Source organism: Aulostomus chinensis, chromosome 21 (assembly GCF_037954235.1).
Source record: "Aulostomus chinensis isolate RoL2024-O1b breed Wild chromosome 21, RoL_Achi_v1.0, whole genome shotgun sequence".
Classification (NCBI taxonomy): domain Eukaryota; kingdom Metazoa; phylum Chordata; class Actinopteri; order Syngnathiformes; family Aulostomidae; genus Aulostomus; species Aulostomus chinensis.
The window spans coordinates 9,540,372-9,553,624 of NC_141340.1; the positions used below are offsets into that span (position 1 = coordinate 9,540,372).

The 13,253-nt window shown below is 41.3% G+C and overlaps 1 protein-coding gene across 15 annotated transcripts in view; it reads right to left on the minus strand.

The window, feature by feature from the left end:
- Window positions 1-13,253, minus strand: part of myripb (myosin VIIA and Rab interacting protein b) — a 136,991-nt gene that overhangs the window by 21,590 nt on the left and 102,148 nt on the right. For all 15 annotated transcript variants that reach the window (XM_086191237.1, XM_086191228.1, XM_086191233.1 and 12 more), the window contains one exon: window positions 9,098-9,234. In XM_086191237.1, coding sequence (XP_086047363.1) covers window positions 9,098-9,234 — 137 coding nt within the window. The remainder of the gene's footprint in view (window positions 1-9,097; window positions 9,235-13,253) is intronic.

Sequence of the window (13,253 nt, forward strand, 5' to 3'; positions counted from 1 at the left end):
GCGACAGTGCTGACAACTGCACCACCGTGCCACCCTTGCACAAACACAACTGATGCATTTATTTCAACAAATGATAAAGAGCATCCAACTTTTCTGATCTCCAACCACCAGTCTGTGCACTTCAGCTTTCATGCAAACATGCTAATCTAACTAACTTTACATAGCAGCTTCTGTAAAGTGTATCAATAAATGCAGCCTCATAAGAAAATTGATAGATTTCATTATGATAAAGATGAACAGCATTCAAGCTCCGTTAGTTGAAGGCAGTTGATGTAAAGACACTGTAGAACAACATGATTTAATGAGACCATATTATGCTAAGGAAATCAGCTCTGTGTTGTTCTGGCTCAGAGTAGCTGGAAAACTTTCTCACAGCATGGGTATCAAGTTGAGTGAAATAAACAGAGCGTCATAAAGAGAGACTGTGTGGAGAGTGAATGAAAGGAAGGATGGTTGAGAGAGAGAAGGACAGAGCGGATGAATAAATGATCCAGTAAAGCTCTACTTAAAAGTTAACGTTCCTCAAGCGCCAGCAGCAGAAGGAGGACGGGAAGTCCAGACGGTTTCCTTTCAATTACAATGCAGCATCTGGCAGCGCACACCCACAAACACACAGACACACACACACAGACACACCGTCTCATTAACTACGTTCTCAGAACAACGGCTGAAGTGACAGAACGTCTGCTTAGATCACGGCGCGATGGGAAGGTTGCTGGAAAGTAAACAAGCCTTCATCCGTCTATTTTAGTTGGGAGCTTCGCTCATCTTTTGTTGAAATGCTCTCGATGCAAATGCAATCTGTCACAAACAAAAGAGAATAAGACAAACGGAGTCTTGGAGAGTTCAGACAAAAATCAGCTCTGTGCTCACAGCATTCATGTGTGTGTGCGGCAATACGTCTTCAATAGTTAGCAATATATTTCATTCAGCATTAATTTTCATATTTATATAATAGAACTACCTGTGAGGTACAAAAGACGCCTCAGCCCACTTTATCTGCTCTGTGATGTCAACGCGGGGGGGGGGGGGGGGGGGGTGCGCTGATGCGCCCCTCAATTCAAAACCCCAAAATGTCTGTCACTGTTATTTCAGATTAAAAGCTTTCTACATTGAATCAGTGGCAGGCTTTTATTGTGAAGAACTAAAATGTGTTAAGTTAGGCTATTTCTTTCAATAAAAAAAGATGTATATTTTTTATGGGGTATTTGTAAAAGGGGTATGATTTGCAGGCAGTAAAAATACAAATAGAACAAAAATACACCACTGTATTCAATAACAACTGCAACTATAATGAATATAACCGGCATTAAAAGTAATTCTATGAATGTGAACTTTACAACCCAGTCCTGCCGATAAAGGTCGCATATATTAGACAGTCATTGGTCCGTGAATGCAGGCGAGCAGGCACTAAACCACACGACAAGACAAGAGCCGGCTTCATTCATATCGTCAAAGTCACCAAAATGCTGCGGTGTCTTTTCGACAGCAGCAGCTCTGGGCTCCTCTTTAACATCCTGCCCTCCAATTCCGACCGATAGAACTCTGAGTCACTACACTTCCAGCTCTAAGAACGCAGACCCAAAATGTGCTGCCTGATATTCTTAGAGGGGAGAGGAAAGAGGAAGGTTAACTGTGTTAGATTGGCCATTTCTAACATTTGACATTATAATGCAGTGTTGAAGGTTGCAACAGTCTCTGCAAAGTGACCATTCACTGAACAGAAATGGGTCAGACCGTCATTAACCAATCAGATCGCAGGCCTGCAGCGCTGCGCTTAAGACAGCATATGCTTGTCAGAGGTTGGGTGACACCGAGGAGAGGACCTGAGGCTGACCGCAGTCCACAAGTGACTTCATGGTGAAGTGGTTGGAGTGGGGGTGGGGGCCAATCACGTACTGGCTGGAGTGTTTGCTGCACGTCTTTCCTCTACATCCATACACATCTTGTTTCTCTACACTTGCCCCGAAAAACAAAAAACCCAACAATATAAGGTAAGATCAGGACAGCAACAGGGGGAAAAAAAGGACAAAAAAGGGACAAAAGTTTGTAAAGTATCATATATATATGGAAATAGAAATTAAAGGAGTATCTTACACCATCTGTAGAGCTGCAATCTCATTCTTTCAATCACAAACCAAAGCTCATTCCCATAGGTGAGGGTTGAAACAGAAGGAAACTGCTAAAAATGAGAATTTTGCTCTGCCGCTCAACTGGTGAATATCCCAACATGGCCTATCTACTGCTGCATCCGTTCACCGATTGACCTCAGCGCTCCATCTTCCTCTCACTCACAAACACGTCACCCCATTGCTGATAAAACCAGCTAACTGTGTAACATTTGAAGATAAGACGCTAGCTAGGAAGTAAAGATACATGTAGCATCTTCAGAGAAAAAAAAAAACTTTTTGCATATTACATTTATTCACCATCCTCTCGAGAGCCAGGCAAGAAGACAGATTCACCCCTCTGTGCATCTATAAGGGGTCTGAGAAGAGCATATGGCTACTTAGCTTAGCAAAATGAATAGCAGTGGATGGGAAGCGTAGCATAGTTCTGTCAAAGTCATAAAATGCACTTTTCTGCATTCGAAATGAGTTGCATGTAGCATTTGCTATAAAAAAATTTAAAACTGTCAATATCGCAATTCTAAAATCCGATAGATTGCTGGAACTACTTTCCTAACTGGATGCAGTGATTTGATGAAACACCTCCAAACTTAGATTGACAAAATAAAATGTTTGTTGATGACTAAAAGATTGACTTCTCCAAGAGTCATTTCTCATCAAAACAAGATCCTGGAATTCAATACTTGAACCAGAATACACGGATGATGAACTACAGTTTTTTTGAAGTCGTGTGGGTAAGACAGAGGTATGCTAACACTTCCCATCCCCTACCATTCATTGTGTTAAGCTAACTAGCATTCAGCTGTGGGTCTCAGCTAATGCAGCGGAGAGAAGGGTGTCTGTCTTCTTGTCTGGCTCTGGGGACAATGACAAATAACCAAGTATCCTAAAAATGTGGCTCCTTCCTTAAACAAAAGTCCAAGTCAGTAGTTTTTTTGTCTCATGACATTTTGTGCCCATCTCTACCCTCATAACTAGTGATTTTTGTATAGTATATTGTCTTCAGTACATCTAACTAATAATACCTTGACTGCCAGCACTTTAAGAAGCTGAGTGCTACATAATGTTATAATCTGTCTTTCAAGTTGCATTGTTTTATGACACAATACTTTTCTTCATTTTCCTTAAAGGTTTTTTTTTTTTTTTTGGTTCCATTTGCATTCTTCAGCTTAGCTGCTCACCAAAGCAGTAAATTGTAAAATAAATTGAGGCTTCATTATCTGACCTTCTTCAGTTCACATAAAAGTAACACTTGCAACTGCTGGGCTGGCAATAATTAAAGTTAGACCAAAGTAGAGGATATGATCAACACAAATACAGGTTAAAAGGCAACTGGGGGAGCACAAACTTCCATTTACACTGAATAATGACGCTACTTGCAAGCTGTCAGACTTCCATTAGATGATATATCATTGAAAGCTGTTATGCAGCTCAAACAGAGGCCAGACCTCAGCACCAGCTCATAAAAGGAATCATGATAGGATCTTGACAAAAACGGTGGGATGAAGATAAACCTTCAGCCTGATCAGCACCAAAATCATCCCAATTATTGAGGGTGACCTGTGATTTTCAGCTAAATTCAGTGAGAAAAACAGGATGAGATGTATGTTTCATCTGTTTCTTGGCTTATTTGAATTCATTTAAATCAAATTAATCATCCAAACGTACTGCAGGCTACAGCAGAAACACAGACGCGAGCACAAACAAAGACAAAACAATCAACAATAACAAAAAAGAATCTCGAATCTGAGCATTTTCCAGTTTCCATGAAAGAGAACGAGCAAGAAAATATCAAAGTTGAAAATAATTTTTCACTCTCCAGGTTATAAAGTGCATTGCAAAATTCCTCGACGCTCTCTTCAGCTCTGCTGTAACGTATATCTTGCAGACACACACACACACACACACACACACGGACATCAACTCATTCCTTTTATCACTCTGACATTGCGGCTGCACTCGTGAAAAAGCTTTAAAACGTCACTCCTCGGCTGCCTCGATTCTCACACCAGAGAGAGAAAACGGGATGTTTGAAGGTGATAATATATTTTGACATTTCCAAAGTCACTGTCATCTTACTGGATGGGAATCCTCCCGCAGACATTTGCAGGGATGTGACAACAAGCACAAAAGGCAGGAGAAAAAGTGGGACAACAGTAATCCCCTGTTTGAAATGAATGAGAGAAATCTCGGTTCCTGCTTTTGATACTTCCTAAAAGACTCATCACGTTGCATTTCATTGCAGGAAACTCGACTAGAAAGGTAGAGGGTGATGCAAAGAAACGACTCTGTCTTAGAGATGAGGATGAATAGCTGTATTAGCCGGTTAGCCTCGACTCATTTATTTCATTTTACAGAGATGCCGAGCCACAGCAAAGCCTAAAAATAAAAGACAGGAAGGATTGTTTCTCCTGGTCTCCTCAAATTCTCCTGGTCTCCTCAAATGACCTCGGTTTGAACTCTTATTCTCTTCTTGGCACCCGCTTGCTTCAGCTTAGCGTTAGGGTCGGGAAATTCAAGGAATATTCAACGTTGGGAGCTTTCCGTTGAAATTAACATGACTAAACTAGGAATTCTGGGGTCTTTAATACTGTGTTTACTGTATTATCATATACAGACATAAATGTTAATATTCTTGTTTCATTAGCAGATATGCGTGCAAGGATCTGTCATACACATGTAAACAATGATATACATTGTTAAGTTTTCATTTAAATGTTTTTTTCAGTGCATGTAGAGGGAGTGGCCTAAAAAGCCCTGCAGCAGCGTGCAAGCTGCTAATTATGTGTGCATGAAGAATGTAAAACAGAGTTAGCCTCAACTGTCCCAATGTGTCCAGTTTATTCCGTCACAATCCCATATATTCCCATGAAGATTTTCCATCGCCTTTGAAAAAGATATTATCTAGTCCTGTTAATTCTCACTTATTCCCATTACTTAATTCCCAAGGAGATGATCCAACTCTTTGGCAAATAAATATGCAATTTCATTTAATTCCCATGGAAAGATTCTTTTGAAAGAACAAAAATAAAAATGGGTAAACACTCCTAAAAATTCTCGATCGTGACGTCCACGTCCATTCTCTTAACCATAAAGTCCAGAATTACAGGGGACAAAGGAGCTTGACTCTGTCCAAAGATAATGAAACACAGTTCCTGTGGGAGCTCCTCTGTTGCTGTTCAGCTGTCCAGCACTAGGCCGGATCTGGATCGAGCAGAGCCAAGGCTAGCTGCTCCCTCCGGATTCCTGTCTTTGTGTTGGACTAAGCCGACTGACGGCTGGCAGGAGCCTGATACTGAACAGTACGGGACACTGGAAGGTTGTTTTTTTTTGTTTTGGTTTGGTTTTTTGTCTCACTGAACTGGAGCAAATCTCCCCCCAAAACAAAAAAAGCAAACAAACGTTCCTTTAAACTGCATGATCCTAACTCTTATTGAAAGGAAACATCCCAAGTGATTGTGTTTAGACACACGTCCTGATATCAGTTCATACAGAATATCTAATTTGACCACTTCTCTACCTTCCAGGAATCTACGACGTTTCTGTCACATTTAACAGTTTGTGTTGACACAAAGCCCCTCGCGCTCTGGAGGCTATGAGTATTTAATGCAACAGCGTTCAGATAGATGAATGTATCAGCAAACACAACTGCCGGCTCATTTATTTGTTTCATTTCATGCTCTCCTTCTGTCAAAGGCATCAATTTCAACTTTCATAGCCCCCCTGCATGAGTGCTCAGTATCTGCCAATACACTTAATGAGATGCTTGGATGAAGACTGGGAAAAAATAAATAAATTCACAAACTGATTCTCCTTTTAAATCCCCTTTACTTCGCCCATATCATTTTTCTTGATGTGGTTTAATACGGCAGCTCTGAAAAACTTGTTTTACTTGTGAAAAATGTTCACATGTAGAATTGTGTTGACATTACTTTAACTATGACAAACTCTCACATCCTGCTTCATAGTAGTCATAAATCATAAAATAGAGCCAATTTCTGCTTGAATTAACCTTCCTATACCATTTTACAGTCACTTCCTTTTTATCTTTAAAATATAAACCACGCTGGTCCATAGAGATATGAACTTTTTGTACAAATCGCGTGTTCATTATATGATACTGAAAACAACTTAAGCGCATTTCGGCAAAGCTAAACAGTCTCTCTTATTACCTTCGATCTCCTCTTTAAAACAATACAGGCATTTTCTAGACTTTCTGACGCGTTCGTGAAAGTCAGGTTTTTTTAGTGTCTATCTCTCGTGTCCAGCTGCAGAAACTTGGCAGAATGATGGCAGATCGTGCCGTAGAAAAACAACAAGCTCCCTCATGTGGCTCACAGGTGTACTGCAGGTATAAGTCTGACATAACATGAAAAATTCTACAAGTTCTACAAAATCCCATCCTATCAGTCTGTGATTCAACGCTTGCTCTTAGACCTAAACTGAACCTAAGACCCGTATTACACTGTGAACAGACAGGTGAGAACCCTGCGAATGAGCAGTACTCCCTAATTCCACACGCTCCTGGAGTATACAACACTAGCTTATCTTGATGTAACCCTTTGTCTTCCAACAGCCAACACTTACATGATTATAAAGCAACTTTAATCTCAAAACAAAGTATGCACTTTAAAAATTAAATGACTGGCATTCGTCTTTTGTCCCTGAACGGGAAAAAAAAAACAAGTCCCAAAAAATGTGACTGTGTAAAGCAGATTTATGTCCCTCACAACACAAGAAGACACACACAAAAAAACACAAACCCAGACAGAACAGAGGCTCGTACTCGTTGCAGGTCACACAGAAGCCTTTGCTCCTTCCCAAGGAGATGATGATAAGCATGAAAGTACAAATCTCTCTCCCCCGTTTTTCCTCTACCGGTTGGTTTTGAAGGTCACACGTTCTCTCTGGGGACACGCAGTCACGTCTCTCTCTCTCCCTCTCTCTCTCCCTCTCTGACTGTCATGTCAGCGGCCATTTCACACCGGCTATAATTGATTTTACCATTACGAGCCCCTTGGTGATGAATAAAGAAATAAAACAGGGTTTTTTCTTTTTTTTTTTACTGGGGCACATATAAAAGCAGCGAATACTTCCAACATGGATGAGAAAAACCTTCACGCAGTGTTTTACATTCCCGCTGCTGATTTTCTATTTGCTCTACGAGCAGCGACCCTGGCGGAGTTTCTCTATAAAACAACATAATAAAAACTCAATTTTTTCTCTCACTCGGAGCAAAGCAGAGCAGGCAAGATGGTGCAACACCACTTTGTTGATAACCAACATCTTTGTAACTTTGCAGGGCTGGTGCCGATTAACTCACTGGAATAAAAGATGGTGATATTCTGCCCCGCTTTAATCTTGATAAATTCCATCGCGCAGTTGCAGAGTTGTGAAAACATGTGCGTGCGTCCTTTTATTTACCATCCAACCAGCATTCCCCTCCACTTAGGTGGGATAAAACACTACTTTAAACCTGAAAACAGTGATGCCAGATAGTTTGGTGTTAATTTGTCTTTTTAAATTATTCCTTGTTATTAGTCGTATGTAAAAAAAAAAAAAAGTTTTCATAAATTTTCCTAAAATTCAGTTGTCACTTTCATTTTTTATTTTTTTTTATTGAATCAACTTTTAGTTCCTTCTAATCTTATCTTAGTCAAAGAAAACGTTCTCTCAGTCTCAAGAAGTGGGTGGAGGGGGGGGGGGGGGGGGAGGCAACAAAAGTCTTAGGAATACTTATCTTTGCTCGTCAATAATCTGATGTTTCCTTGTTAAACTAACAATATCGGACAGAAGATTTCATTTCCAGACGCACAAAAGCAACATAATACCATTATTCAGAGAGCCAGTCAGTGGAATGTGAGTGTCAGAGAGTTGGAAGCTGTATAAATGTTTCCGGCTCATCGGAGGTGGAGCATCAATAATCCCTCTTGGTCTCCCCGGATGATGTAAGACAAGTAAATAGTCCAGGAAAACACTGAGGGAAGTAGAAGTTCTACCCAGGGTTCTTTGGCTTGTTGTAAATGTTTCAAACGCTTTCACTGCTGTAATAAATAACACACTCAGGACAATACGGAGCTGAAGTGAGCTGGAATACCATGTTATAAGGCAACATAAGCTTCTTTCTGACCAACATATTTGTAGGTCACCAACGAGCCAACTATTTTTAGCATGTCAAGATCAGTCAGCTTTCACCAGTGGCTTTCCACGGAAACACTGCTGCCACTTTTGCCAGATAGAACTTGTCTGCATCACCCAGACGTACACTAAATCACGCCCTGACTGAGTTGTGGTCTCTATCAATTCCTAAACATTCCCCGTCCAGTTGCGCCTCAAGTCTGACCTGGTTTATCCCCTCTGTGCTCTCTTCAATCCCTTTAATCCTGTGTACTGGGGGTTGAAATAATGCCCTGTAGCCAGCCGCAGAAGCAGAGCGATCATATTGTCGCCGGGTCAAAACAATGTTATCTGGAGGGGAGGGAGAGAGGTGGTGGTCGGGTGGGTGGGTGTTGGCGATGCTGCTGCTGCTGCTGTCCAGTACAAAAGACACAAAGTGGCTTGAGCTCTGGATTAAAGTGTCAGGACGGGCCCGCTGGGAAAACACACACCAGCAGAATTACATTCACAGGTGTGACAGCATAAGTATTAAAATATAATCTCAGCCGGGGGAGAACGTGGGCGACTCAATTCGAAATGTGATAAAAAGTGAATCAAAGCTAAAAAAGATAACTTCATCATTTCAAAGGCGAGAAATGCAGGCGTGCGTGTGTTTGAGCGAGCAGAGTGAGTGATCGTCCGACAAAGCAGCTTCATAACGAATCAAGAGAGCACCATCTCATCCTCATGTCCGACCGCAACCCCGCATCTCAAACCAAGTTCTGAGAGGTGGATGAAAAAAAATAACCGCCGAAAGGCTGGCAGAATAACAGAGAGCCGCGCACGGCTCATTAAAGAGAGGCCGGAGTTACCTGGGAGCTCAGAGAGCGCTCCTCGCTCTATAATGTGCTTCCTGTAGAGAGTCTTCAAAACCTTGGCGCTGCCGAAACGTTTGAAGCGACTCTTCACATTGTTGTAATACCATTCAAGGGACTGAGTCCTCAAAACCCTGCAGAAGACAGAGAGAGAGAGATAGAGAGAGAGAGACAGTCAGAAACAACAGATGGCAAATAAACTGTCAGCAATCTGATTTGATTATAATTACACCAGGATTTTGGGTTGAGTGAAACACAAGAAATCTGCCTGATTTGACAGTCTATTAATGAGAGAGGAATGAAAATAACCAACTATAAAAACTTCGTCATCTACTTTAAGACAGTGGCAACATTTTTCACTCTTTGATGGAGAGATGTGCGATAAAAATTGATACAATACATCCTGTTTTTTCCTCACAATTTATCCAGAATCTAAAATTGTTATCTCATGATATTGTATCGTGATAGTATTGCGCCGTGATTTGTGCACGTGAAAGCAGCTACATCCAGGAACAAGTGTACAAGTGTGCAACTTTGCAAATTTCATTCTACGTGTATTGGAATGGACATTTTTCAAGCATTTTATACCCATAAAAGCATTAAATTCTTGTCTTTTTTTTCCCCATCTGAACATCCTACCCTTTCCAAAACGCTTCCTAATGTCTTAATTACCAGCCTGTCAGACCTCAGCAACACAGAACAGATGATTACATAAGCAGCAATCCATGACGTGTGTGTTTGTGTGTGTGTGTTGTGAAAAGCCTTCAGAAAAGTGTTCCCCTTGCACCAGCATTGCGTCGGATTGCATGACATCCCTGCCAACTGTGAATTTAAACTAGCAGTCCCATCATCGCTGATACACACGAGCGCCGATACAAGACAAATTTAGGGGATGTTGAGATCTGTTGCGTTTGATTTACTGTCACGCCGCTGTAAATATTCGCCGGCTCTCTGCAGTTTTTTTTTTGTTTATTTTTTTTAGAGGAAACTACAACACTTTTAATGAAAAGTGAGGTATTTGTGGCGTGTTCAGAAGAAGTTCTGTTTCTAATACGAGCTCCATGCTAAGAGAAAGAGTTCCTCATCCTTGAAGGGAGCCCTCATTTCCGTGTCCTCGGTGAATCCCTTTACTTCCAGAGAGTCCTGACAATATATACCGGAGTGTTTTTGTCTGTGTGTGCGTGTGTGCATGCGCGCTCTTCAATGAATGCTGTTGAAAAAGAAGCCGGTGAAAATAGAAATGCTATTAAAAGGGATCCAGAGTACCCCTGAGGCTGCGTGGGCTACCACATTCACTACCAGCAGCAGCAGCAGCCCTCTCCCTCGTAACCTCCCTCGCTCTTTCTCCATGGATTTATTATCCTCCTGCCTCCATCCGCTGGGCTGCTCAATGAGCCTCGGCTTCTTAATTTCATGCCACAGGTCAACGTGGTCGAGCTCCACTGAAGAGACCGGCCTCTTCTCTCTTTTTTTTTGTACGGTTCTGGAATAGCAACAGAGCAAGGTAGCATTATGAAAATAGGTTCCATCTGCAAGCCGGCGCCACAGGGGGTTGGGGGGGTTGACCTTTGCACCGAGGAGGTCTACACGGTGGTATACAAATACCTGTGTGGAATCTCAATCAGCTTTCAAATTAAATAATTATGCAAGAGCAGCACTTGTGCAAAATTTTAATAATTTGTGCGGTCTGTGCACCAGTACTGTGAATGTCTACGTATACATTCTCTCTTTTCCTGGGTTCACTGGGTTGTTTCAGAGGTGTATTTCATTCACTTGTAAAAACTTGTTCTGTTTTTCTGAAATAAAGACTTCATCATGTCATTAACTCCTTATTAGCTGAAGCCTGATAAACGAACCCTCCAACAGTACGCCGTCATCATGAATCCGACGCTTCCCTTTATTAAACCTAAAATAAATGGACTATTAAAAAAAAAAGAATCAAACGAAAAGCCCATTTTTTTATGTGTGCCAAGATATTTCGATTTCCGCTCTTTGAATCCACAGAAGATTCACTCAAACCGGTGCAGGAACAGATAAATAAATGCAAAGTTCACTTCAGGCATCCTTCCCTTCCAGTGACACAAACTTACATGACATTACATCATTTAGCAGACATTTTGTCCAAAACGGACTTAAAAGTCGATTTCATCATCAGCAGCAGATCAACTCTTCAAGCTGTCTTGCCGGAAGGTTATTTTTTTGTTATTATTGTTGTTGTTTGTTGCGAGAGGAATTCAGGACGACACGAGAGGCGTCTAAATGAAGGAGTGTGAACTCAAAAGCTTCTGTAAATAAACACTGCATAATGAGGCAGGGAGAGTCCCCGATATCCGGCTGCTGCATGAATAAGTAAGAGGGATTCCTGTGGATGGTCTCCTGACACCGAGTCAACACTTCCTCCGTCATCTCTGCACCGCCTGATCCGGGACCCAGCAGTTAGTTATAGTTCTCTATTCTTTTAGATCTCTTTTCTTCAGACCATCAATTTCCACATCTGACTGAGGTCTAAATAAAATATATCAATAGAGGTCCAAGGAAAAGAATATTTTCTAAGTTTCTGCCTCCTGTGGCAAAGAGAACTATTCTCATAATTGACTTTCTGAGGCTTCTAAAAAATTGGTTCAGCTTCCATTGACGCTGCTCAGAGGAGAGCAAAGGGAGAAGAAAGGAGGAGGAGCTGACTATAACTGATGACCAAATAGACACCCAAGACTCGCACACTGACAATTTAATAGAATGAAATGAGACTAAAACACTGGATCTCAGCTGCAGGGTTAAAGAGGCTGATGTTCTGGGAGTAGTGGTGGTTTTAATGAGTGAAAGCTGGAGGAGTCTTCCGTGCAATCTCATTATTGTTGCACGGAAAAGTCAACTACAGTTGTTTATGCAGGGAAAGTAACATTCCTAATTTCCACCAGGAAGCATCAAGAGCCCTCAGGTCATCTGGGACAGGTTTACTCAGCTTCCAGGATCAAAACTAAAAGCTTTCTGATACCTGAGATCTTCTCAGTTGAATAAAGGCTTAAAACTTTCTTGTTTCCTGTGCATTTCCAATAAAGATCATACCTAACCTTTTTTTTCGATCTAGGAATATCTTTGACAGAGTACCTCATTTCTGTGCAATCTAACCTGAATGCAAAGAAGCCTGCTGCGCATCCTGGAGGCGGGTCAAACTTTCTTGTGATTCAACATCAGTGTATTGCAATGAGCAATTATTCTGTCACACCACTTTGACAAATTGCTCAATTCAAGAGGCTCTAAGCTGTGACTTTGCACTTTCTTGTACATGGTTTTCATCCACGTAGCCGTATCCTATAATCAACAACATTCAATACACAAATCATGCCATTCTTTAAGGTGTATTATTCATTTACACATGAAAATATCAGGAACAAAGTATCACTGTGTGTTGTAACCATCTTTCGCAGGCCGTAAATACCTTTGTAAAATTGACAGATCATTCTTAAAATTTCACAGTTTACAATAAACCTCAATTTATCGTCTTCCCTCTTACATAAGCGTACATTAACGGTTAGCTCCTGCTTAACAAGTGTTAGTTAACAGTCTCTTAATCATTAACTACTGATGTTCATGTGAACATGACAGGGCACAGCAAAGACGGACAGGGTGAGGTTCAGGTGAGGTGCTACTTACAGGGTACATGTTCCTTGGTGCACGAAGAGCGTTACTAAATGGTTCATTCTGCTTAAACAACGAACGAAGCTGTTATTAACGTGAGCTGTACACCTTTTCTCCTTATGATTAGGGTCAAAGCTGCACAGAAGCAACCCCGGAGCAGCAGGTGAGGCACTTTGTTTCTACTCGCTGAGAAGAAACTTCCCCTCATCCCTCGCTGTCCCTGATCTGTCGCACAAATATAGAAACAGTTCCCCAAATACGTTCTCTGCTGAAGATGAACAAAAAAAAAAAAACAACTAACAACAACAACAAATGTGGCACACAACAGGGATTGGACATTAATATTGATTCATCTTTTTTTTTTCCTCTTTTTTTGGGGGGGGGACTCTGAGAACTCCAAACAAGAATTAATGGCCTTTCATCCGCGTCCCCGCCTAGTTTGTGTTCATATATTTGTACAGATCTGTGCAAGAGGGAGAAACAGAAAAAGAGAACTACATCATGAGTAATTGCA